The sequence below is a fragment of the Agelaius phoeniceus genome, chromosome 3 (genome assembly GCF_051311805.1).
Source record: "Agelaius phoeniceus isolate bAgePho1 chromosome 3, bAgePho1.hap1, whole genome shotgun sequence".
NCBI classification, from domain to species: domain Eukaryota; kingdom Metazoa; phylum Chordata; class Aves; order Passeriformes; family Icteridae; genus Agelaius; species Agelaius phoeniceus.
Window position 1 is genome coordinate 59,974,967 of NC_135267.1, and position 26,710 is coordinate 60,001,676.

General features: G+C 36.8%; 1 protein-coding gene across 9 annotated transcripts in view; it reads right to left on the bottom strand.

Moving 5' to 3' along the window:
- The window catches only part of SYNE1 (spectrin repeat containing nuclear envelope protein 1), a 287,608-nt gene that overhangs the window by 113,406 nt on the left and 147,492 nt on the right, over positions 1-26,710 (bottom strand). For all 9 annotated transcript variants that reach the window (XM_077175388.1, XM_077175395.1, XM_077175394.1 and 6 more), the window contains 20 exons: positions 26,280-26,435; positions 24,446-24,610; positions 23,181-23,353; positions 22,081-22,234; positions 21,799-21,942; positions 19,448-19,612; positions 17,817-18,134; positions 16,923-17,078; positions 16,090-16,260; positions 15,028-15,354; positions 13,755-13,907; positions 12,281-12,448; positions 10,972-11,148; positions 9,996-10,142; positions 8,816-8,941; positions 7,175-7,351; positions 5,223-5,488; positions 2,202-4,362; positions 1,686-2,023; positions 866-1,010 (listed from right to left, as the gene is read on the bottom strand). In XM_077175388.1, coding sequence (XP_077031503.1) covers positions 866-1,010; positions 1,686-2,023; positions 2,202-4,362; positions 5,223-5,488; positions 7,175-7,351; positions 8,816-8,941; positions 9,996-10,142; positions 10,972-11,148; positions 12,281-12,448; positions 13,755-13,907; positions 15,028-15,354; positions 16,090-16,260; positions 16,923-17,078; positions 17,817-18,134; positions 19,448-19,612; positions 21,799-21,942; positions 22,081-22,234; positions 23,181-23,353; positions 24,446-24,610; positions 26,280-26,435 — 5,787 coding nt within the window. The remainder of the gene's footprint in view (positions 1-865; positions 1,011-1,685; positions 2,024-2,201; positions 4,363-5,222; positions 5,489-7,174; positions 7,352-8,815; positions 8,942-9,995; positions 10,143-10,971; positions 11,149-12,280; positions 12,449-13,754; positions 13,908-15,027; positions 15,355-16,089; positions 16,261-16,922; positions 17,079-17,816; positions 18,135-19,447; positions 19,613-21,798; positions 21,943-22,080; positions 22,235-23,180; positions 23,354-24,445; positions 24,611-26,279; positions 26,436-26,710) is intronic.

Consider the following 26,710-nt stretch of genomic DNA (forward strand, 5'->3'; position numbering starts at 1 on the left):
AGGTCTCACTTTATTTCTCATAGGCAATATATTAGCTATAGCTGCTTGGTCCAAAATGCAAGCTTCTGGAAGCAGCAGAAATCTGGTGTAACCAGCTTTTCTCTTTCTTGATAGCCCCTCAAAAGGGATGAAAATAAGCATTCAGAGTCCTTCTCATAGCAAAGACGGACTTCTAAACAGTCTAAAAATGGAAGAAGCAATTCAGGTGCTTAAGTGTACATTTATGTCCTGTTTATCTTTAACAACTTTTTAAATGCCCAAGGATTTGAGACACCTTCATTAACCTGGCAGACATGACATTACTCTTAGGGGAGATTCTTGATTTCACAAGACACAGCTGGCAGCATGCCTGAAGTGTCACTGACTGTCTATATTAAGGCAACTGAGTAGTACCTGAAACATGAGAAAGTAAGTTTTTTTTTAAGGTATATTTCTTGCTTTTAGACTAAACAAGAGTTAATATTAAACTCCAACTCTTCATGTCCTAGTAAACTCTTCCTGTCTTGCTCCATGATCAAAAGAAGATGGATGTTTCTACTGATCTGATTTTCTTGAAGGGTACGTAATTTTAGGGTTTACAGACGCACGGCTTTTATGAGCCTCATGACTCTTTGCACTTCTCTACAGTCATAGGCACATAGACAACAAGCTGCAAAGTGATTAAAGATATCTGTCTCGGTCACCCCACAAATAAAATGTGTGTTTTGCACAGCACTAAACATGTCTTGGTGTGTTATGACACTGTTAAGTACTACAGGTAAAGATTTAAAAACTCAAATTTGTGTTATCACAGGTAGGGACCTACATACTATACATTCATTTTCACTTGAAAGAAAAGGATTTGATGCAATTACCAGTACCTTACCTTATGTGTTAGCAATTTCTCTTCTGCTTCATGAGAAGAAGCAGCTTTAGCTACTGAAAATTCAGATAATTTTTTCTCAGCATCATTCATCACTTCAATCACTTTCTGCCTTGATATCTGGTACTCCTGCCATTCAGAAGCACACCTAAAACAAATATAGTTCCAGAAAGAACAACTTAATGCTATATAAAAACATTTGAAAATCAGAAATATTATTGCACCTATTTTCTAATGCAACTGCTTAGTTTTGCTGTTACACAGTACTTTCCAAGAAAAAGAAAGATTATTGGAAAACAGCATACATAGAAGCATATGCTCCTGATTTTCAGCTATGCCTTACAGAAAACACAGCTGAGCATTTAGTAGGCCTCATTGGACTTTTTCTCAGACTCTGCCTATGTTGTGGTTTAATCCTACCAAAACTTAGGGGATTCAGAACATTCAGGAATAATAAGAAACATAGTTATGTTTGTTAAAAAGGTATTTCCTTTTAGTTCAAAGTAACTGCTTCAATTTCATTTATTTGTGCATACGTCTTCTGTCAGGTGAAATATAGGACAATTATTCCCTACTCTTCTTCTCCATGCTGTTCCAAGCTTAATATAATTATACCAGAGTTCCTTTAAAATCACACAACTAGTCAGTCAAGGGCGGAAAAGAAAGCAGAATCCAAGAGCTCTGAATCCCCAATATACACTTCTCTCAAAAGTAGCACAAATATTTAAAAACGTCAGCTAATGTTCTGATTATTTCTTTCATTACCAACAAGGCGATCTTAAAATGAAGGAAGAGAAGAAAAAAAGAAAAAGAAAAACTATACCTTTGTAACCGCTCTTGCTGGGTTTTGGCTTCTTGCTGTGTCCCTTTGGCCTTGTCCTCCAATGCAGCTACATTCTGCACCAGCTGTTCGCTTGCTGTGGTTTGTAAAAAGGGCTCTATCTCAGACACAAGGCCTTGTAACACTTTCAAGTGATCATTAAACTGACTTTCTGTGCTGAAAAATTCAACATGGTTCCTTAGATTCTCCTCAGAGTTCTCAACATCTAGACCATTTCTTGCTAACTGAAGAAATTCCTGAGCATCTTCCAGCCAGTCATTTGCTATCTGCATCACTTGGTAGTACCTTTGGCAGAGGTTGTATGCTTTATTCAAGGTAGCCTGAAATAAAAGGGAGAGTCACAAACATAAAATCACAGAAGCCTGTGTAATTTAAAAAAAACCAAGACAGTAGGCTTACTAAAATGAGTCTTTTTGTGATGATTGTAAAGATCAAGCCACAGAACCATCTTTTTCAGCTTTGTTACCCAGAAACTAACGATGGTTTGGGTGGACTAACCTGTCTCATATGTATAGCTTCTTGAACTTCACCATCCAGTTCTGCCAGCTCAGCAAGAGTGTTTTCCAGGTCAGCAGGTATCAGCTCCTTTGCTTTCATGTAGCGCTCTTTCTCTTTACTGCTCAGGGCATTCATTATTCTGAGGCTTGACTGCACTTCTTCCTGATGTATCTGAACCTTTCGGATTTCTTCTTGGATGTTTTGCAGTTTGAGGTCCAAACTTAATGTTCCATTAAGTTCTGTTTTCACCCACCTCAACCATTCGAGTGAGCGGCAGATTTCTGTCTTGAAGTCAATGCTCTGCACAAGTCTGTTCTCACACTCCATCACCGTGTCAACAATGGCAGAATGCAAAGACTTCAGCTTCTCTTGCCAAGCCTTAACTTGGAGATTTGTAGTCTCATAAGCAGATGAGTCAACCTGAGGAGAAAGGGCTTCTAGATGTTCAGTTATTCGCTTCAGAAGACTTCCTGAGTCTTGCAAGCTGCCCACCAGAGAATGATATATTTTCAACTTTTCTTCTATTGGAAGAGTTTCTTCATTCACCTTAACCTGCTCCTTTTTCACTGTCTCTAGTTGTGCCTCAAACTGCATACACATCTTCTCATGCTCCTGGCAGGCTTCTATTGTGTCATCCAACAGGTTGATTTTCTGTTCTATTTGCCTCTTCAACTTGTGATATAGTGTGGCAAGTTTTAACATCTCATCTGGCTGCCAGGGCTGGCCAGTGCTTCGAAAAGCCTCCTTCTTCTGGTTCAGTTCATCCACTGCTGCAGCAAGGCTTGTGGCTTCATCTAAGAGATCTCTGTAGGCTTGCTGGAGTGACACAGCTTCTTTGGCTGAAACAGCAGCTGGAGCTTTGTCCATGTTAATAAACTGGTCTTCCAGCTCGGTCAGAGCTTTACTCGTCAACTCAATCAAAGAGGCATACTCTTTTCTGGCATAAATTGCTTCCTGAACCTTATATAATTTTTCTTTTGCCAGAGCAGTGACAATATTGAATTGCTGAGGGAGACTGTTAAGTTTTTCATCTAGATAAGAATGATCCACTTCATTAAGTGATGGTAGGACTTCTTGGCCATCTCTTTGCAGTGCAAGTAGCAGATTTTCATATTCTGGAGATTGCTCAAGGATCTGTTGATATTTTGCCAGCTGGCTGTATAACTCAGTGTTAGAATTCATTACATTGACTTCTGGGAATGTGACAATATCAGCTTGTTTTAACCAATGGCAAACTTTATCCAAATCTTCTTTGAAATATTTCCTGGAAACAATATTTTTCTCCAGTTCTAACAATCTCTGGTTACACTTTTGTAAAACAGTGTCATACACATTCTGTAGTTCTTGCAGTTTACCTAACACCTCACTCTTTTCTTGATTTGTTGCTTCTTTCATTAAATCCCTTCCTTGAGCCCACAACCCTGTGACCTCATTTTGAAAGGCCTTCAGATTAGCCTGGGTATTCTTACAAGTCCTGATCTGTTTACTCACATCTTCTGGTAAAAGACAAATATGTTCTGGAAACATCACCTTTTTCTCATGCTGGTGAATTTGGTTTGTAGCCTCAAAGACTGCCATGAGAAACTGGGTCTTTTCAGACAGTGCTTTATTCAGGTGTTTTCTACGCTGGCCAACCAGATCACTGAGACAAGCCACATGGTGCTGTGCATCAGACACTGTTTTCTGCAGTTCTTGCCTTTCATTGAGCCCTAGGTTGGTCATCACCCTGTCAGCATCCTTCACAAGCATCTTCAGAACAAGCTGTTTGGCTTCAAGCTCACTGCAAATGGTAAGATGATCCATGAGAAGACTCTGAGCCATATCTGGAGGAGGGCTCTGTTTAAGAGCCTCTGAGACACTAGGTTGCTGCTCCTCCGCCCATTCCATTAGTTCCTGAAATCTGGAATGCACCAAGCTGAGCTCTTCTAAGGTTGAAACAGAGACTTGAATTTTCCGTTTGACAAGGTCCTCCAGCTGAGTCCAGCGTTGTTCAAAATGACTGAATTGCTCCTTTACTAATTCTTTGTCATCAAGATTCAAGTGTTCTATCATCTTCTGCTTCTGATCTTTCAAATCTTCCAGAGCAAATCTCCTTTCCTGTAGTGCAATTGCCAGTTTTTGCAAAGCTTCAAGGTGCACATTTGTACTTTCAGCATCAGATCTGTTATCAAAAAGGACAGGACAAAAATGAGTTATTAGATGGTATTTCAGCATAGGCTTTTAAAAGAGGTCAGGATTAATTATAAGCCCACTGCATACTTAATGATATAATGAAATCAATATGATATAAAGACCTACAGTTTTCCAATTCACTTGAAGGCAGCAGCCTTGAATATTAATTTAAAAACTTCACAAATTTATTAGTTTCCCTTTCATCTGCTGAATGGTCATCAGGCTGACCATACACATTTACATGAATACAGACCATACTAATTATATTGCACATATGAAGAACAGCAAGTATTGAGGTTGAAGTGAATCTTGTTTCATGGCAGTGACAGGAGCAGCAATACACTCACAATTTTACTCACAGCTGGTGTGCTTATCCTTTGCAAAGCAGCTGCAAATATTTAGGAGTAGTTACTAAGCTTTAATATAACAGTCTAATAGATATAACACAGTGAAATAGATATAATGCAGTGAAAATGAACCATTGAATGAACCATGAATTCATGGACCACCACAAACGAAAGAGTTTAAATGAAATAGTCAACATTCTTGAAATAGCAGGAAATGCTATACCCTGAGACAGAATCAATCAGTGCTTGCTTCAGGAAATGCTATACCCTGAGACAGAATCAATCAGTGCTTGCCTTAAAGACAAAAAACTGAAGATCTGACCTGTCAAACTCTCTTCATCTCAAGAGAAAGGATTAATTGCCTGATAATTAATAAGGGAGGTGTGCTTTTAATTAAGTATGCAAAAAGGGATTTTTAGTGGCTTCCACTTAGAGACACTCCGTAAACAGCTCTTTCACCACATATGCACAGTTTGCTTTGTGGATGCAACTCCTTTTTTACCTAGCCAGGTTGTCCCACTCTTTTGTGAGCTTTTCCAGGAAAACTTCGACGACATTCATGCGATCATGGTAATCCCTTGTCCTCTGCAGATCCTCCTCCCTCTGCATGAGCAAATTATGTGCCTGAATGCAGAGGTCCAGCCACTGGTTGCTCAGTTCTCCTATTTCCTTGTGTTCAGGTGATTCCTGTCCTTGGGTTAGTTTGTTCATTTTCTCAGTCACAGAGGTGAGAGCTGACTGTTTAGACTGCAACTTCTGACTGAATTCCTGAAAAAGATACAAGTAAAACCCAATATAATAACATGCATTCAAAATTATAAAATGCAACTTAAATAAAAGCTCTGAAATAAATAAATTATATATGAACTAATTATCTGCTCAGGAAAATGCTCTGCAGATGTAAATTGGAAGCAGTGCTTTCACTCCTCTCCAAACCCTCCTCCCCATCCTCTTACGTGAAGACAAGTTGGTAATAGATGCTAAAGCAAGCCAGAGGAGTTTCCAAGTGCCAGTGATAAAAACAGAACTCGTGATCAAGTCACATCCTGATGTCCAGGCTTCTGGACTAGCACAGCCCCCACCATACACTAAAACATGCAAGGTAGTCTTGAATCTCACAAGAATAATTCATTTTACCAGCACTATTACTCACTTATTTTTTTTCCTTTTTCATTAGAGACTAAAAATAGGAAGCAGAGTCCATGAGTCAGTGAGACTCCATATCCGTAACCTGTATTGTTCCTACTTCTGTAACAGCAACCATTACCACTGTCACTATTGAAACAAAACCATGGATTACCTAGGTATGATTAATAGCTAGTAACTGAAGGAGTTCACCTGCATACATGTCCTACCAAATAAGAAGTCAGAGAGATCCCAAAAAGAAGAATACACAATATACTGACAACTAAAACTAACCAAATATTTTTCAGCCCTTACACACTAAGGTAAATATAATCTTTTTCTACATTCTAGTTCCAGTAACTATAACTAAACAAGCACACCCATCTCCAGCTCTGCCTCATTCCTCTTCATGACAGCTTCAAATGGAGCTAGGCATCTTCCTTTACCAGGGGAAATGATTAGGAAGAAAACACCTTGTGCCACATCTAACAGTACAGTGGGTGTCTCCCTTTCATTATAATCCAAAGTTACTGACTGAAAGAGTGAAGAAATAGAGACTCCTTCTTCTTCTTGGATTCTCATGATAGCTGGTATAACAGCTTTCAGTCCAGATTGTGCTGAGGCATCTTCAAAGGCTTTGACTTTGCTCCAAAGTGTGAGTAGAACAGAAATGGAGAGGAAATACTGTTGACTTTTCACCTAACTCATGGCACATCAGAAAAATAATACAAGCAAAGTCTAGACCAAAAATGCAAAACCCACATATTTAATCATTTATTAAAGAAATTATCTTTTTGTAAATTTATTGGTATGTGCAGTAACTGATGTGTACAGAATGGTCATAAAATGTCTCTTTTGGAATGAATGAGAGAAGATATGAAGGCATTTGTCTCATTAATTAAATTGTGTTTCTGTCATACCTCTTCTTAGAGATCAGCAATATTAAATAGTTTCATTGACTAATTTTGAAATACTTCTAAACTATTTAGAAAAAGAATTTAGCAAGCACAATTTGTAAATCTTATCTTCAGGTCCACTGTGATCAGCATTTAGTCTAGTCTAAAAGCAAATGCAAATCAGATCAGGAGGCGGACAGTTGTCTATTATTAAAAAAACAAAGCCAGAAAAATACTGAAGTACAGTTTTCTCCTCTCCAAATCACCCTGCAGCATCAAGAAGGAAACACTCTTTCCTCTATGTTTTCTGCTCTTGTTTAGAGCATGTTAGTCATTGTATCCAGTACATGCATATAATATAAATCATAAAAAAATATCAGCCACAGGACGAACTTCTTTCTTACCTTCTATTCTTAACCCAAAGACTCCTTACCTTAACCTGGAGTACCATATTCTGGGCAATATTTAGCTCCAACTCTGCCCGTCTCCTTTTTAAATTCTGTACTTGTTGATCCGCATCCTGGAAATATATCCAGAGCTCAGCCTTCAACTGTTTGATCTCTTCCCAACCTTGAGACAAATACTGTGAGTGCATTATCTGTTGCTCAATCTAGAAGAAAAGAAATGGAGTAGGAATGCTTTAATTCATCTATTTTTGGAGAATGGAGGATGAATACCATTCTTCCTCTGAGCACAATAGTGTACTAAAGCAATTTCTGCACCAGATTCTGAAGGGGCTAACATTATTCACAAAACGAGTCTTAACCTTCAAAAGTCACAAAAATTGTACCTGTCAAAGGAAATATAGGTGGAAACAACAACAAAAAAGAAATTAACAATCATTCACCCTTGAGAGAAGCAAGTAAGTTTATGAATGTTTGTATTTCAATGTTCTTTGTCCTCTGTTAAAGCTTAAATTATTTGTATAATTTAGTCTGCTGCATGCCAAGACTATTGCTAGAGTGTACCCTACATAAAAGTTTCAACTAAATAGTTCAATTTAATATGCTTAGCCCAGTTATTTTTCCTATATGCCTCTTCTGAAATGCCAATAAGAATGCTTACCAGATCTGAGCCATCAATCCTCTTACACCAATAGTGACACAGCTGCTTTTGCTCTAAATACAGCAGTCGGGTGCCTTTAAGATTTAGACACTCAACCAGCTTAGCGTATCTCGGCACTATACCATCTGTGATTTCTTAGCAATGTTTCACTGCTTTGTATGTCAAAGGAGTGTCTTATTCTGATGTTTGGGATGTTTTTCAGCTATTCACTTCTTGGACTGCCATATTTTTATGGGTCATTTGGATGTGTACAATTCCCTTCTGTGGTATGGAATGCTGTTACTGTATGTATTAGATTTTTACTCTTGCTAGAAGTAGTTTCAAAACTTTGGTTGTGTGTCTGTGTAAGAGAGATTGAATTTTTCATGTTTAAAACAAGGGGAATGCTCATAATACTTTTCCAATAACTTAAGTTTATAGTTCTATTTTAAACCTAAGCATTAAATGACTTTAAAACTTAAAATTGAGGAAAACTTCTATAAATTAATATGCAGAAAAAGATGTACTTTGATTCATTAACTAAACCATCATATTTTCTATTGTTTTGATGATTATTATATTAGTAATCCATTAATATAGGCCAATATGAACATATGTCTATTGTTGAATAAATAATAACAATAAAATATGTCTCAGATGTAATAAAATACTGAGAATATTAGACTGAATTGTTTTTTGCAAATATAACTTGAATAAAGTTTTCTTCCACAGAATTTTATTTCTGTAGCTTTAGACCAACATCTTGCAACATTGTGTAAGTACCTTTAGCAAACTTAGTTGTGTGTCTTTTTATTAGTACCAGGATGGCAATGTATGAATTTAATAATTAAAAAAAAAAAAGAAGCAGAAAGAGAAAACTATTTAACTATCTCTAAAGAAATACTTAAGATGAAAGTAAGATGAAATTTCTTTAAACCATTACCCAATATGACCTTTTTAAAAGGGAACAGATCAAGGCATTTAAAGCTCTAAATAGGATTAGAAGTGGGTTGTTGTGGTTATCTTGTACCGTTTGTTTTGTTTGTTGAATATCTGCTGCTGTACTCTTCACTGTGGCATCTGACAGATCACACATGGAGCACAGGAGATCCAAATATGTATTGGCCTGCTCCTGCAGAGCCCGGAAATGTTTAACCTGAGGGAAGACAACTCAAAAATAAATTCTGAGACTGTGGAAATAATATCTTGCTTCATTGCAATCATACATTTTAGTCTTTTTTCTCTGCCTTCTTATTTTTTCCATAAAATTAAATGTAGAAATACATTCTTTTTTTAGGTAATGTTGCTATGTTATAATTATGGAAAGGAATAATCCTTAAAAACTTTATTATTACCTAATTACCAAAGTACTTGGAGACATATGAATTAGCTAGCTTATTTCTTAGCAACACACAGTCTCAACAAGGTAACAGACTTTTCCAATGTGAATTGGAACCAGAGCTTTACTGGCTTATCAACAATGTCCTGCTCCTACAGCTATAAAATTTTCCAGTGTCTGACAGATGATGAGAAATTCAGCTTAGTGGCACTTAGGTGCTGGTCTCACTGTGTCACACACACCCTGCTTTACCTCCTCTTGTAGATCTGCCATCTTTAGTATTTCAAGGTCTCTGTTAAGAGAGATGATGGATGAGACAGCTCTGAATTCCAGCATTTTTAGCACCATACCAGTTTAATTTAATGCCAAGCTACAATTCCAATGTAAAACACATTGTCACTAAGAATAATCAAAAATCAATGAACAAATTCTTAATGGTCAATGCGGGCTACAGGCACTTATATGCTCTTAGACTGAAAAATTGTTTTAATTGCTTGATAATTGACTCTGTGTCCATGGCAGTGTGAAAAGGTCTCATGAGGAACATAGTAGATAGATGGGCAATTGGACAAGCAGAAAGACACAACCCCTCTGCTAAACACATCTATGGAGTATTTGATTTATCTAACTAGCCAACATTTTTCAGATAACATGTTTCTAAGCATTAAGCAGAGCCAGTAAAAGCCCTCTTTTATTTTTCACCTACAGATATTTTGCATTCCAGGTATTCCTTCTGGGGTTGGAAATGAACATTAAGGCTACACATCTTTCTGAGAAGGCTAGAAAATGTCTATTTTCTAGACATTTAAATCTCTTATCTGAACTCCCCTTGTTAAGAATAATTGAGCTTTTTCAAGCACTAAACTTTTACCTGTTTAACTGCATCTGCCAGACTGAACGCTGTCCAAGTCGTTGGCTTTAGCTCTGACTGCACAGTAGACAGCCAAGTCTGGCACTGTTGAAGAGTATCCTGATGATTAACATGCTTCTGGAGCTCATGTTCCAAAGTCTGGTACACCTAAATAAAACATTTTGTAAGTTTATCACATTTTCAAATATCACATTGTCTCTCTTTTCCTACCTTGAAAACTGCCAATAAAATAGAATTATCAAGATGTTGATTATTTTAGCCCTTGTACATAAAAGTTCCAAGGGCTGAAAGCTCCTTAAACTCTCACTGCACCCTGATAACATGTGAAGAAGATGCACAATATTTAATGCACAGATTCTGAAAAGAAAAACTAGAGATGCAAATGAAGAATATGCTCTCTTTTTCCTGTATCCAACATTTTCGTATTGATTTTGTCGAAGATTATTTTTGGTTTGTTTTTGGGTAGTTTTGTTTAGGGTTTTTTTGGGTTTTGTTTGGGCATTTCTTTGACTGCTAGCTTGATCTCCTAATTGGTTTAACAGAATGACCCAGCTGTCCCTTCTTATTCTGGTTTTAATGAGAGAGACAGTATTTCCTAGCACATACTTGAGACCTGTTAATGTATGTATGCAAACTATCAACACTAAGACTGCAATTTGCTCCCTAGTTTTTGAAATAGAAAAAGGCCTATTTTTTTCTGCTGCAGCTGCTCAGAAGCTAGTGTAACATGAAGGTAGTGAGCATGGGGCAATATATAGAACTGAAAGGCCACTACTTTTGCTGGTTGCAAGACAACATTTGGATCACAAGGAATTCAGCTGTAGCACAGGAATGATGACGTGCTCAGTAACCTGTAGGTTCAATCAAAATGGAAACAGTAGGAAGAGTTTTATACCATTTAAAGAAATAACTCACAGAAATAATAATGCACTTTATTTTTAAATGGCATTAAAAAAATCTTTGAAACAAAACTTACTCTTTGGGCTGTGCTACATATGGCAGAATAGCTGTCCCTTGTTCCCTGAAGATGGCTTTGTATATTTTGCTTAAATTTTGCTTGAAGATGTTCTGAGCATTGACTGATCAGGTAATCACCTTTACTCTTAAGGTTGTTTAAACGATCTTCAAATCCTGCAATTTCTTCCATGATAGCCTAAGAAACAGATAAAATACTTTTGAAGAAATATGCTTGCTGTGGCACAGAACGTTTTTCTCCCTCCTTTAAACACTTTCATCTTCAGATTGGAAAAAAAGATTCAGACAACATGTGTTCTCATAGTCAAGCTGTTGGATTCCATGTTCATGGTAAAGTCATTGTCAAAAGTCTTTACACAGATACCCCACAGAAAGAGCAGTAGCACTGTCATAATGTGTACACATTCTCTGCTCAGGCCCCATGACTATGCCTAATCTTCATTTGTTGTATGCTCTTCAGGGCTTCTCCAGCTTCTCTTGTGTCTAGTAATGCAAATTAAATCTCATGCTGAATCATATCTCATTCCATAAGCTCTTTCACGGTGGACAGTTCTTCCATTGAGCTTGGTGTAGATAATTTTTTATCTAAGGAGATTAGTTAAAGAATAGCACACCGATCACAAATAATTTAAAGACTTAAATATTTGCCATTGGAATCTCAGTTTCAGGTAGTGGTAGGTTGGATTTTGTTCCCTTTTGTCTTCTAGAAAGTATTGGCTATCAAGGTATTAAACGATTTTCACTAACAGCAACCTTAACACTACCTTGACTAAAAGCTACAACCTAATAGAAGAACCCAGAATTAGAACAACCTAAAAGAGATACCTCTAGTTTCTGCACTTTCATCTCCATTGCTGTTTTATCAACCACATTCAATGTGGTGATCACATTTTTAAAGTTCTTGTTAGCAGATCCATAGCAAGAAAATTTTCAATGTATTTTTTTTCAACCTTAGAAATGCTAAAACAAAAAATACTTCAGGAGTAAAATGACCAAAGTCCAGTTTTTGTGGTTCATTTTCTGGGAAGTCTCAGGGAAAATCTGACACAGAATTCAGATCAGAGTACAACAAAGCTCTTTGTGTAAATGCAGTTTCATCCAAGAAAAGTTGCTAACAACAAGCCATATTTGTTAACTGCATTAATGACACTGATGCTTATTTACACAGTTAGCAGCAAGAGAAATAAAATAGGGGAATGACAAATAAAGAGAAAGAGAAATAAAATAGGGGAATTAGAGCTCTGGAGCAGAGGAAGAGAAGCAAAGAAGAAAAATTCTATTTTACAAAGGAAGATCACTAGCAAACCCACCTTTTGGTTAGCTAGTTGCTGAGTGATTATTTCAAGATTGTTGCTTTCCATGAGGTCAGGGCTGGCCAATCTGCTGGACATATGTAATAACCACTTTTCTCCTTCTTGCAAATCACTATTGTAATCCTCATGTTCTTTTACTCTCACCTCTAAGGTTTCAACACATGCCTGCAGGTCCACAATAACCGAAATTCATTTTTCAGGTACAAGAGTTTTTACAAGATTTGATTTTACAAGAGTTAAAAAACCCCAAACAAGCCAAAACCCACCAAGAACTTGAAAACATAGTAAGAATTATCATCTAAATTTATATTCCTGTGAGAAAAGCTTACATTAATAGACTGTAAAGGAAGAAATCAAAACACACATTTATTCTGTGAATACATTTCTGTGAATAATTACTTCTGTGGTACCAAGCAGTATTTTCATTCCAGATAAAATACCATACTTTGAAGACTGAGGGAAACACTTGAGAAATGAACACAATCAACTTGACATTGAATTGACTAACAGTTATTACACACTCTGAAAGACTGCACTTGACCTACCAAATGCTATGGCTGCTGCTTACAGCCTTTGCATGTACATACTGCTCATGCCTGTGGTAGGCAAATTAAGAATGTATGCACTGACTCAAAAAGAATTTATTCTTTTCAGGAAGCTTCTCTAAGTTTCAGCCCCCAAAATTGTATCTAATGCAAAGGGCATCACTTTTTTGCTACAGATCAGAGGTGTGTCTTTAAACTAAAAATCAACCTTGAAAAAAATAAAATAATCTCCTATTGGTGTCTGGATTGGCAATTAAAGGTGCCTAGGTCAAACATAAGTACTAACATGGTTTGCAGAGCTTATCCCTGTTAGGAGTATAACCTATTAAAAGCTTTAGGAATAATCATACTTTAGGATGTATTTAGAAGCATTAGACCTTCCAAAGTACTACATACATATGGACTAATGAATCAGTGTTAATTAATAATGTCCTTGCTGAATTAAATTATATCCATCTTGCAGTTTGTTTTCTCCACTGCCTTTTATTCAACAACTAAACTAAACAGTGTTTGTGGAGATCAAGCAGAAACAAGAGAGAGTATAATCTGAAGGGATCGATCCCTTCAAGAAATAATGTACTTAGAATTCTAATAAATGCTTTTAAAAGTAGTAACAATAACACAGAATAGTCACTGATACATACCTCCTTAGTGGTACAAAACACAAAGACTACACATGCCACACTCAATTCATTTCAGCTACCCTGGTTAGATTTATTTATGTAGTTTTTTCCATATTCAAAATTTGCCTGTCACTTCTGTCCCTCCTCCAAAAGAAAACAAAAAAACCCCAACAAAGCACCAAGAGTAATTAAGGGTAGCTGGTTCTTTGTACAGACATGACAACATGAAATAAATAGTTAATTTCTTAAAGAGGGGTAAAAATACAGCAAATTGGAAGAATCCCAAGGTTTCTTCCTTTTTACCTTAGTTTTGCTGCAGAGTTCCTGGTAACTGCTCTGAAGGTCTTGAATGTTGTTCTTTAGAGCCACATCATTCACCAGATCACAAAGTGCCTCTCCCTTTTCAATCACTGACTTTATTGAGGGTTCATGAGACAGAACAGTCTGTTGTATGGACTACAATGCAAGCAAGAATTAAAACGTATCTACTGATCACTGGAGATGTATTTCACTAACTTCCCTTTGATCTGATGCACAGCCTTCTACCATGGTCTATGCCATCCTTTCCAGACAGGCAGAACTTTGTTTACCAAGGCAGAATTCTGTTTCTCAGCCCTGCCCTGAGACAACAACTGTGCACACATATAAAAACAACAGGTCCTTTTGAGAGTGACTAGTAGCACGGCTGACAGTCTGGAGCTGGTGAAGCAAAGGAGTCCATCTGCATGAAGTGGCTAGTTCTAGGGATAAAATTTGTTCAGAGGAACAAACTATGAAAATAGGTGGGAAAGTATCACCAAAGCCATCCCCTTAATGAGATGGTAAGGGGCACTGGGCAGCTTTAGCAAGAAAGCCTTGAAGCAATGTAGGTACTGCTCAGCAATTACCAAAACATTGGTTTGTTAGCAACATCTTTTCAGCCACAAATGTAAAGCACAGCACTATGTGGGCTGCTGTGAGTAGAGTTAACTCCACCTCAGCTGGGAGCAGTACCATTTCATGAAACATCTGTAATCCTAGAGTATTTTATGAAAACATCATTAGAAGAAGAAATGGGGTTTGTAAACACATCTTCTACTCATTTGTGTGACTGGAGAACAACCCTAAACACTTCATTAAAATCCTGACAAAAACTTGGGAGGTTATACAGTTGTCTGGGATATCAGTTGAGCTGGGGCATCCAGCTTTAACAAGAAAGCTGATTAAGTCAATGTAAACAGTGACAACGTCTGAAGTTAAGAAAGACCAACTGATTTCTGTATTCACTTCAACTGCAATCACCTCTGTTGAGATCGATGCAATTACTCATATGTGTACTCATAAAAGAATTTTGCTCCATTACAGGAAACTTCCAGCTATGGAAGCCTTTTTAGGACGTTCACATTTCAAATCAAGGGGCTCAGTCTGGTTTGTAGAAACAGGTATCATGCATGTTTTCATTGATGCTGATTGGGACATTCAGAGCAGAAACATCTCATGTACCTATTGAAGAAACTTGGATACCCGATCAGAGGATTTACTGAGAATCACTAGATTAAAATAAATTCAGTAGTATTATGAGATAACCCCTTTTTACCTTGTGTTTGGATAATTGTGCTTTCTTCTCGTAGAGTTCACTCTTTGGCTCCACAGGAGCATGTAAGATGGCTTGGTACTCCATGACCCACTGAGTCTGGGCCTTATACTTGTCTGAGAACTCCTTTACCAGCTGAAGACATTTCTCTGAAGTCATGTGCTCCTTTCTGATAGAGCCAGCCAGCTCTTCAAGCTGTTCCACGTGATCTCCAATTTCTTTTCTTAACTGGTCAACTTCATTTTCTTCCATGAATTTTATAGCTCGCTCCCCCTTCTCGCGGGCTGATTTCAGTAAACTGTGGCCTATGTCCATATCACTCAATAGCACCTGTGAAGGAAACCTTGGTTAACAGAAAATGTATGAAAACTTGCCTTTTTTAAACTTTGCTACAGACACAGAAAGAATTGCTAGGGAAAATGAGTGGACTTTTCAGTACAAAATTGCCTGGAGTTAAGATGGGTCAAGCTAGAAGGAAGCAGATAAAGCAAATTCTTCTGTCCTGCACTGGGCTTGCGAACTTAAACAAAGCTGAGGGCTCCCAGGAGAGGATCTCTGCTCCAAATTCTGGAACAGATGAAAGCTTTACCTTAGCATATTACATTTAAGCTGCTTAAGCTGCAGGACATATGAAAAGCTCATCTACAACTTTTGGAATGAAATATGAGTGTTTCAATGAAGAGAAATAGGAAGCACTTCTTGCCACAGGGCATAGAAAATACACAGTGCACAGAGAAAGTATACTTGCAGGGAATTGGGGATATAAGAATTTATTTTAAGTTTTAACCTAACATAAAACAGAAACAAGCATGCCTTACAGAAAGATAGGACTAGTATTTAGGACTATACTATTTAGGATTATTTGCTATATTATTTAGGACTACTTGTAACTTCAATAGCCAAACTATGATCTAAGGAGATGTGATAACAGAAAGTTTTGTACTGTGTAGTCTTATCTCCTCTGGGAAGGTAAAACCAGAATTTTGACCAGCTGTTAAGATGTATGTTAAAATACAGCCTCCTGTTTGTGAACAGAAACAAAAATTGCATTTAAGAAAGCTGTACCTCTAGTTTCTGCACTTTTTTCTCCATTACTGTTTTATCAACCACGTCAAATTTGGTGATCACATTTTTGAAGTTCTTGTTAGTAGCTCCATACCAATTTGTGTAAGCACTAAAAGACAATTCTGACTCCTCCATACAGCGTATTTCTTCTTCCAGAAACTTTACTTGCTCCTTCAGACAAATACAGAGGGTAAGGGGTAGAAACAAGGACCACTCAGATGTTTATCATTGGTATTGGTTTAAGATAACAATAAATTGCTATTTATTAATAAAATCTATTATACAAAGATAAAACATATAAGCTTTGAGTTATTTCATAAATAGTGAATAATTCTTACAGGGCTCTTGTCAGGGTGCACGTATGTCAATCACCAATGTTAAAACTGAACTAATACTAAACGCTGAAAATGTACTCACATTTTGAACTTTGAATTGTGACTTTTCATTACAGCACTATGGGGCAATTACTACTTAAATTAACCTGAAGACTTCACCTTACCAAATCAAAACTCTACATACTAATGTGTATCAGTGGCAGTATGAAAACATTTCTCTGCAGGTCAATTGGCATTCAAGCATACTTTATTCTGAATTTCTCCTCTGAAACTATCAAAAAAGATAGTGACAGGGCATTCTGCTTCATTATCCTGATTATGTTTCTGTAATACATTTAATGCAATGAAATCAATGTGTATATGTATCTGAATGTATATGTGAATGTTGTGCTAATGAATCTACAGTAATAAACAGACTCTGATAAAGTCTAATTACAAACGCTTGTATTTGCTTCTTAACTGGCAACTTATGATGTTACAACTTATGATGCTACTTACCAAGACATGAAGAAGAAGAGTTTGGTAGCGAGATGTAAGCTGTGTAGCTTGACTTCCCATTCTACTTGCAGTGAGATTTTCCTCTAGTATTTGCTGAGCCAATACCCCAACCTCCTCTACATCATCTTTGTAGATTGTAATGTCTTCATGCCACTTCTATGAAAAAGAAATTATCAAACCTATATGACTGATTCAAACATCTCAAACAATCAGGAATTTAATTGTAACTAAGTCAGGAAATCATTGAAAAGAAAAACAAATACATGGCTGTAAACATTCATTTACAACTGGAAAATAAACCAGAATCTAATGAAAGTTATTGTAACAAATATGCTGGAAAGATTTTCATCCCATATGGACTGCATTTCATTACTACCGATACAATACTTGCAATTTTTTCTCCCTTGAAAACTAATAGTAGAAATACAATCTGGATTTTCTATAGATTTCACCTGAAGTTTTGAAGATGACTGTAAAGTGTAACCTGGCTTCCTGTGTTTATTCAGAACCATGTCTTCTCGACTCAAGGAGAATTATTACATCAACACAGTGGGGACTTCATAACACAGTTGGTCACATTTTACTCTTGTTAGCATATTTATTCTTTTCCATTCCACTGCCTATCTTTGTAGTCAGTTACATTGTCATACACTACAGAGAATTTGAATTACAGATGTCCCTGCAAGATTTCAACATTGTTATAGCCATACCTCCACCAGTAAAATGTGAGGAACCTGGATTTAGAAGGCACAAAGCTCTCTTGGAAACATAATTTTAGTTAACAACTCAGAATAAATTGAAAAGCTTGCTCTCATTTTTGCAGTGCCATCAGGAATTGACATGGAAACCACACATATTATTTTGTTTAAGGAATGCCTTAACTATATTCTTTACCTTCATTTGTTGAAGCTGCATTTCTTTTGTTGCTCTACCAGACCTCCTCCCCGTCCTGATGGCAACTTTCTCCTCCAGGTTTGTTAACCAGTCATTAACCTTCTGAAATTTTTTCTCCATTAACCTCAGTTTGCTCACAGTGGCATTTAATTGGCTTCTTGCTTCAGAAAGCCTGTGCTGATAAACTTGCCAGTCCTGCCGTAAGGATTCCAGGGCTCTGTCTTCTATCTGGGGAATTCCCCAGGGAATTACCTCCTCTCTGGCATGGACAGCAGCATTCAATAATGCTTGTCCCTCTGCGCAGTGGACCTGCAGCTCCTGTAAAGGCAGAGTTAGTTACATACCCTACATTGACAGCTTTCATTCACGCATGGCAAAAACACCCTTGGCTCCTCAGAAGACAGCTGGGCATTCTCTTTAGTTATCTATGGTGAAACATATATTAGAGAGTCTTTCCTCTAATAACACAGCATGCTCACTTACAAAGCACACCAAGTATCATTATTACTGACAACTGAACTGCAGAAAATTATTGACAAAGCATGCATTGAATTCTTTCCTCTCCTGTCAAGTTCATCAGTTCTGAAACACTGGCTGCCTGAGACAGCATGGGATGGATGGATGGAATCCATTCACCACAGCATAAATTCAAAACTTTCCAGATGTGGAAAGCAGACTGTAAGACTGGTTCTAAAGTTGAATCTCTTTAAAAAATGAGGCTTCAATCTTCCAAAATAAACCAATAATTTATTGTTACATATGTTTGAGACAACACTCCAGACTAATTTTTGATACACTCTCCTAGACATATATGGCATTTTCATGCTTATTAGCAATTAATCAAAGTACAAAGTGATTAAATCTGATTAGAAAACATAACAAGGAAATTACCTCTACAAAACACAGTTGTGTTTCATCTCAGATTTCCCTTGAGATACATATCCATATTTTCAAATGGGTTTTGTAGAGTAACTATAATGAGCAGAAGGATATGCAGAGTCCCTGATCATACAAAGACCCTCTCAGTATCCCGAATAAGGTAATAAACATTTCATATCTCAAGTACAGACTTTGTGCTCCTTCAACAACAGGTATTAAAGCATTTTAAGTCAGCTTAAGATAATAACTGGGGAATTACTGAAGCGCTATGGGTTTACTGTTCACTTTCACTGAAGTCAGTCAGTGGAAGTCTTCCCACCTCACTATGGGAGCCAGTCTGAGTGAGTGGAACTGCCTGAAAGTAGGTGCAGCTGCACTGCGAGCAATAAAAGATGGAACACCAATGAAAACACTCTTCGTATTTTACGAAACACATAGGGAAAAGAAGAGATAGAGCAACAACTAACAAAAATTCAATACTTTCAAGAAAGGATTATTATGCCTGGAGATTTCATTCAAGGCCTGACACTTTTTTCCAGAAATGAGCAACGGTATTTCCACTACCTTTATTGGCACTACTTTGGAGTAACAAAGGGTTCATATATATTGCAATTTCCAGTTGGTCTCAAGACAATTTTTGTCTGGCAATAAATATTAGTCTGTTACTATACCATCAGAGGATTGATTCTTTTTTAAATTTAATTCTATTTTTTAAAATTTCTATTTTCCTGAGGGTGTCACAGATCACATACCTGTAAATCTCGTAGTGTTGCCTCCTGCTCCTGGGCATCACCATCAAGATGTGATAAACAGTCAAGTTTTTCCTGCTCCTTCTCCAGCCATACTTCAAAGGCCTTCAGATTTCTTTGGTACTCTTGGTGTAAAGTAAGCAGTCCTTCAGCTTTTGTTACAGCCTCCTGTATGTGAAAATATTTACAAATTTGGATACATATCTTAGTGTATTGTCAAACCAAGAGAACATAAATCCCAGCCATCCATCAAGGGAAAAGGTTTGAATCTGATGCTGAACTTTCAAAGAATTCAAGAGTACTTGAATTCTGAAGATGACTCAATTGATTATAGGGAAAGAGGGAGGCACATAGGGGTAAAAATACTTATTCCAGAAGATAAGATTGTAACTTAGATTTAGAGTTTTGATCTGGGATTACTTTTAAATAACACCTTAGTGGTTAATAACAAAAAACTTCCTTGTTTTTTACTGCAATTTAATCAAGTTGGTGAAGTGATTAATAAGCATATGACCTTAGAAATTGCATTCTTTTCTTTTGCTTGACATGTTTTTTTTTGCAAATGGAACTGGAATCTTCTGTTAGGAATATCCACTATCTTAAGTTTGAAGATATCAGCAGTCCCTACACACAGTAAGAAACAGACTACAACTCTTCTGTGTATGTGGGTGAGCAAGTTACAAAAATTTCAGCACTAAAATATTACCGTATCTGGAGTACAGAGGGAAAGGTGTCATATATTGGTACAAGATTATTCTTACTAAGTGCAAAAAAAATATACTACATGTAATTCCCATCTTCTAAGAAATTATGGGAATGGGGAACCAAGTTCTGATGGAGACAAGACAGGCTTCATTTGAGAGCAGCAGGTTGATAAAAAGACAAACAATTTAATAAACCTATGAATTTACTGTCTGCTTTACCTCTTATTTCTAACAGGTCTATCTAGCGGGACAAAGGAGGAGAACAGGAGTCCTATCACATCTTTTAAAAGGCTTGTCCATGCCCAGAAGTGGGAATGGGAGAAGAGAGACCAGTTTTCTTGCCTCTCAACAGGGGCTTAGGAAATTAAAACTCTTGGTCTGTTCAGATGTGGGCCATAAATCCTTAGGGAATCTTATCACGTTTCCAGCCTGGCCAGAGGATCAGTAAAATATTTGAACATTCTTAACTTTCCAGCTATTTGCTTTGAATTTTTAATTTCTTTCTCATAGCTGATTGCCCTATTAATACTTAACACTATCACCACAGCTGGGAACAGAGAAGCCCAGTCATCTGGAGAAAGAAGCAATGCTTCTTGCTACATGAGGTAATATGTACAGAACTCCTCTGTGAGCCACCATCCACCATCCATTTCTTCTCATTCCCATGCTGTTACTCTAACTGAGCAAATAAAGGTAGCTTGTATAGCTTTGTGTAGGAGAAAAAGGTAATGACTAGAGCATCTCCATGGAACAGTATATTTACCAGCACTTCCCAGGACTTGTCTATCTCTCTGCAAATCTGAGCAATTTTATTCACTCAAGCTCAAAAGAATAATATCGAGCATGGCATTTTTTGCAGTTGTGGAAGAGAGGTTCACAAAACACTGAATCACTTATGTGTTTGAAAAACTGAATTTTGGCTGAATTTTGAATTTTGTCATTCTTCATGACAAAGGCATCACTGAGACAACAGAATTCAATTTTACTACATTACTATTCTGAAGCAAAGTCAGCTGTCTGAACATGTGTTAGTCATTATTTAATTATCACAGAAGAACTTGGGTTAACTGGAGGTAATTGCCTAGATTTATCTCTATCACCAGGTCTTTTATTATTTCTTTTTTACTTTATATCTTACCCTAAACCCCATCCTGATCTTAATCTATGTCCTAAATTTTTCCAGATATACAAAATCAATATTTATCAGGAAATGCAGTACCTATTACACTTGTGTCAGTTTACTTGCTAATAAGGCTCATGCTCATTCATAAAATCTCTGTAGTTGCCAAACATTTGTGAATCACACAACTGACTGATACAATTTATTGCAACCATACACTTATGCAAATCACAAGTCTGAAGATTTTTTCAACATTTCAGTCACACTGGGTAAAGTTATATCTGGCTGAAGTCAATGAACCTTTTGACATGGAGTTCCTCAGACTATTCTGATTTTTAAAACCCTTCTAAAAGACCTGAAGCTCAGTACAGGAAGACAGACTTGTTAATCACCCTAGTAGGTTTCTGTTTCAGTAAGTTACAGCTGTCCCCAAACTCTTAATCCTCATCTAACTGTAAAATAAATGATCAATGAAAATATCTTTTCCTTGTTGCCAGCTAAACAAGTAGTGCTATGAAGAAAAACTGTACCTTTGTTCTTTCTTTGAGGAACTTATACCTCTCCTGAAGGTCTTGCAGCTCAAGCTGAGCAATGTAGTGCTCAGCCATGCCCTTTCCTTTCACTTCAATAGTCTCCAACAGGCTGTTATGACTCAACACCTCTTCATTGAGTAGCTGCAAAACAGAAAGGGAAGAACACATAAAGGGCACCATTAAAACAAGACCACAGATTAATCTTGCAGCTAGACAGTTTGGTTTATTGCCTCTAAGGTGTTATGTACTTGTTGATGGTTTGTTGTAAATCAAACACACCTTTGCCTTGCTGAGGGCAGCTGTTTTTTCCCTCAGTTCAGCATATTGCCTTTCAGAAGCATTCATACTTGTTTCTACTTTGTCCATCCATCTGGAAAACTGATTAACATCTTCCTGGTAACTCGTCCATTTGGAGAGAGCTCCTTCAAGTTGACTGTAATTTAAAAATACATATTTTTTGTGATAGTGAAAGTTCTGTGCTATTTGAGCTGTGAGATATAGTCATACACAGATATTCTAGAATATTTTTATGAGAGAGATACATCACAAGATAAGCAATCTATTAAAATCCTACAGGTTTTAACTAGCAGTACTGTTTGACTAACAAAGAGAAATTAAGTTTTCCAAACCTGGTATATTAAGTATCTTAATAATTTATTTATTTAGATCTATAAATAATAATTTATAAATAGTAAATAATTTATCTATTTAGATTAGATAAATAATTTATATTTATTATATAATTACTTATTATCTAAGTAATTTATGTAGCTGACACGTTCTAGGTTTAGTAAATGAATTGCAACTGAAAGCATAAGATCCAGAATCAGAAATTTCCTGCCCCTTTGCCTACATTCAAAAGTTGCTGCATTCTAATGTTTAATTACCCTTGTTTCTTTAACTTGAAATATTTGCAACTATTGATGCTCCACCAGAGAAATCTCAATTTTTTTCCTTTATATTTCTTTATTCTATCACTAGGAGCAGCACTGTTGGAACTGTAATTTACAGTATGTTCTTTGGAATGGTAGCCAGTGGAAAAGCAGGCAGGATCTTGACAGAGCAACCATTAATGCCCATGAAAAAAATCTCATTTCTGAGGTTTCAAAGCATCAAGTGCAATACAAAGTAAAATATTCAAGATGATGAACATGGAATCCAATTTTAGGAGTACATTGACAATAAGTGTTAATAAAGCTTAGATCTCTCAGTTTCCTCCCCTTCTTCTACTTCAAATGAATCTATCACAACTTCTAAGATTGTTTGGCATGTACAATCATTTTACATGAATTTGACTCCCAAAGTAATAAAATTACATTTCAAAAGCTTTGACAGTGCTTTGTTACTAAGCATCATTCTTGACCTCACTCCCCTTTTACCTCTTACACTGGATACAAGCAGACAGAAGAGAAGCCCAGCTGTCTTTCAGATTTTGCAATTGGCCTTCAATCACTGGTACTCCCTCCAGAGAAGTATTTTGCAGAACAGATTCTCCTCTTGTCAGAACAATTTTCATTTGGACTTCTTTTTCTTGTTTCACTGCTAGCAGGCCCTAAGAAGTGAATGGATATACTTTATTTTTATCATTACCTGGACATGAATATTCTAACTAGCTTCAATGGAACATAACCTGATCATATTTAGCAGCTTGTAGTGAATCGGAAGATGGACAGTGGGGTTCACAGCTGGGCTTCACAAAAGGAAGTGACTTTCAATGGGTAGGTTCAGGCTATTAAAAAACCCCTTAGTTTACAGGAAAATTTTTGTGGAATCTGTGCAGGTACTTAGAGTATATCAGAAAAGGTACTGTTCAGTGAAAAGGCTGACATTCCAAAGAAAACATCACTTAGAAGGAAAACAGGAGGATTCATTCATACAGACAACAAGATGTAATGACAAAGCTCTTCTACAGAGCTGAAATACAGTTCTACCACTCCAGTATATATTTGCAACATGAAAGTATCAACAAATAAAATCTGTCATCAATGTTAGCCTGGGGACTTCAGCTCCTGGAGTTGTGCAGTTGCAAACTCACAGTTTTTAACACTATGTAGCCATGACAAGCCTGAAAGCATGAACCCAAAAGATTCAATAAACAAAAGCCAAAACATAATTTTAGTTTTGCTTTTTGACCTAACCTTATAATTTTGAAGATCTTTGGCTCAGAATCCAAGACATCAATAAAATGAAAATATTGTCTTCTAAATAATGCCCTAAATAGCACCTGTTGTTAGCAGATGTTATTTTCTTAACTGTCGCCACCATTTTAAAAGCAAATAATTATAGGAAAAGATTTGCTGAATCAACTGTATCACGTGTAAGATCTAGGTATATTGAAATATACTAATCTAACAGAAGTGACTACCCTACTTCTTCCATTTAATCTTCATCAGCCACACAACATCTTTTGAGTACTTCAAGAATTTTCATATATGCAGTTGTCCATGTCATTAAGGTCCTTATCTACTTAGAGAAAAGTTCTAGTAACGAGCTCTTTCTGCTACAAAAGGAGTTACTTTTGAATAAACTGAAAATCAGCATCTGAACAACAGTTATTAGACTAATATGCAACAACTAACTATCCTATATTTGGATTCTTCATACATATGTAAAAGAGAGCAGGTTTGAACTCCCGTTTCCATACCTCTAGTTTTAGCATCCGGCTATCCAGAACACTCTTGTCTGCAGTAGGATGGGAGTAGGAATCCAGCATGTGAACTGCATCAGCAACCCAGTCCTGGAGGTCCTTGACACTCTGTGAGAACTGCTGGTGCTCTGCCACAATCCTATCCATTCTGGAAACTTTCTCCTGCAATTCATACTGCAATTAGCACCAACAGCTATTTAAAGGATTCCCTATTCCCTATACCAACTCATGGATTTTAGAATGAGTCTCATCGATCATACAGAGAAGTTTGCTTCATATACTGATAATTACAAGTACACTTAAGCATGGAATGGATTTTGCATTCACACACAAATGAATTGTCCAAACATAAAATATAAATTAAAATCTCAGAAATGTACTTTTTTATTTTCTAAATCTAAAGCTGCAGTTTTCTGGTTTCACTTTTTCTTAAACATATGGTAAATCACATCTAAGCTCCATGTCACTGTTGCAATGGAAGCTAACTTGTGCAATCAGCCAGTGCAACAACAGATTTAAGCCCAAGAAGCTACACCACTGCAGCAAAAATTGCTTTGTTGATATTTGGTAAAGACCTGTTTCCTCAATGACTCTCACTAGTAAAACAATTCTTCTGAAAAAAATCACTGACACTCATACAAATCAAAAACAAATGCTGTAGTTACATTGCTAAAAGGCTTGAGGTGAACAAGAATACAAGGCAGAGTGTGTTTTTTCCACTGTGACAGAGAACTAATATCAAGTCAATATAACAGGCTTTGGAAATTACTGAGAGGGATCTTCCTCAAGATCCATGGCTATCCAAAAGGGTTCAGGGTTTCTCTAATATGCTGGACCATATGTATCCTGCACCTTAGATGACACCTGCTCATCCTGACCTCTCCTACAAGTTCTGCTTGCATAAGCCTGTGTTAGTAAGTCATTCGTTTTTCACTTTCTCATTTTGTAGACATGAAAATTTATTATGGCCATGCATACAATCGTTTTCAGTAAATCAAATATATGCTTTATAATTGTTTCTTCTACAGAAAAAGTAGGAATTGCCAAAGTAGCAATCCCTTAAACACATATACTTTCTGAATTGAATTGTTATTCCAAAACATATTTCCTATATCCTTAACATTCTAGTTACTGTAGCAACTGTAAGCCTTTATCAAGCCTTCTTCATGACATGAACTTTGAGAAAAATAACAGTCTTAATATGGAGGTTTTCTTATCTGTCTCCACTAGAGAGATGGTAGAACTATTAAGAGGTGAAGTGTGGGAAGCTCAAAAAAAGGGATGTTAAACTCTCGGTTCTTGGTCTGATGGTTTAAAATTTGGCCTATGCCTCCCCTTGAACATTTAAAAGCAGCTTAAGAGGTAATTTTTTTTTTTAGAATACCAACCTATTACTTTTAGGTGAAAATAGTTACAATGCCAATAATCATCATTATAGGATAAGATAAAATAACAACTTCTCTGCATCTTGTATTTTCTAGAAAAAACTCCATCCCTGCTAATTTTTGAAAAATGCCTCTTTCAGATGCAACTTATTACAAAACTGTCTTCATGCTTGAAAGAATCAAAATAAAGTCTGATTATTGTATAATCGGGTGGGATTTACCTATTGATCAGTACACTTTTAAAAATTAATAACAAAAAAATCACAGTTATATTTTGTTGACAGTCCTTACTCTCCACTCTTATAAGTCAATGTGAAAGACAGAATAGCTCAGACATATCACAGAGCAGGCAAGCAAGATAACTGCAGTGTTTCACATTTCAGTCTTTATTTTTCCCCACATACATCACAGGAGTTGCTTAGGAGCACATACATTGGATGCATTACCTTTGTCAGATTGCTTAGAGTAAGATACTGAGAAGACAACTGAGACACTCTGCGCATAAAGCTTTTGCTGACAGCTTGTTCTTCCCACAGCTGCTGAGCTTTCTCTTTTAGCCTGTTGAGCTGATGCTCGTGGCAGCTTATTTCCTCAAGGACAGACTGTAAAGCACAAGCACAGTAATAATAAGAGTGGGTGCAAGAAAGCAGGAGATGGAGAAGCATGAAGGTGCCATGAAAAATAGAAGTGACATATGGCAAGCTTGCTGAGACAGGCACACCATACGGTTACAGCAATGGAGCAGCATGTCATAAGAAACGTGGAGATGCAAAACTTGATGGAACAGGATCATCAACAGCAAACCTCAAAAACAGTTCCCATCTTATTTAGAGCTCAGGATGCTAGAATGATTAAGCTTTTGTAAGTAACCAATGAG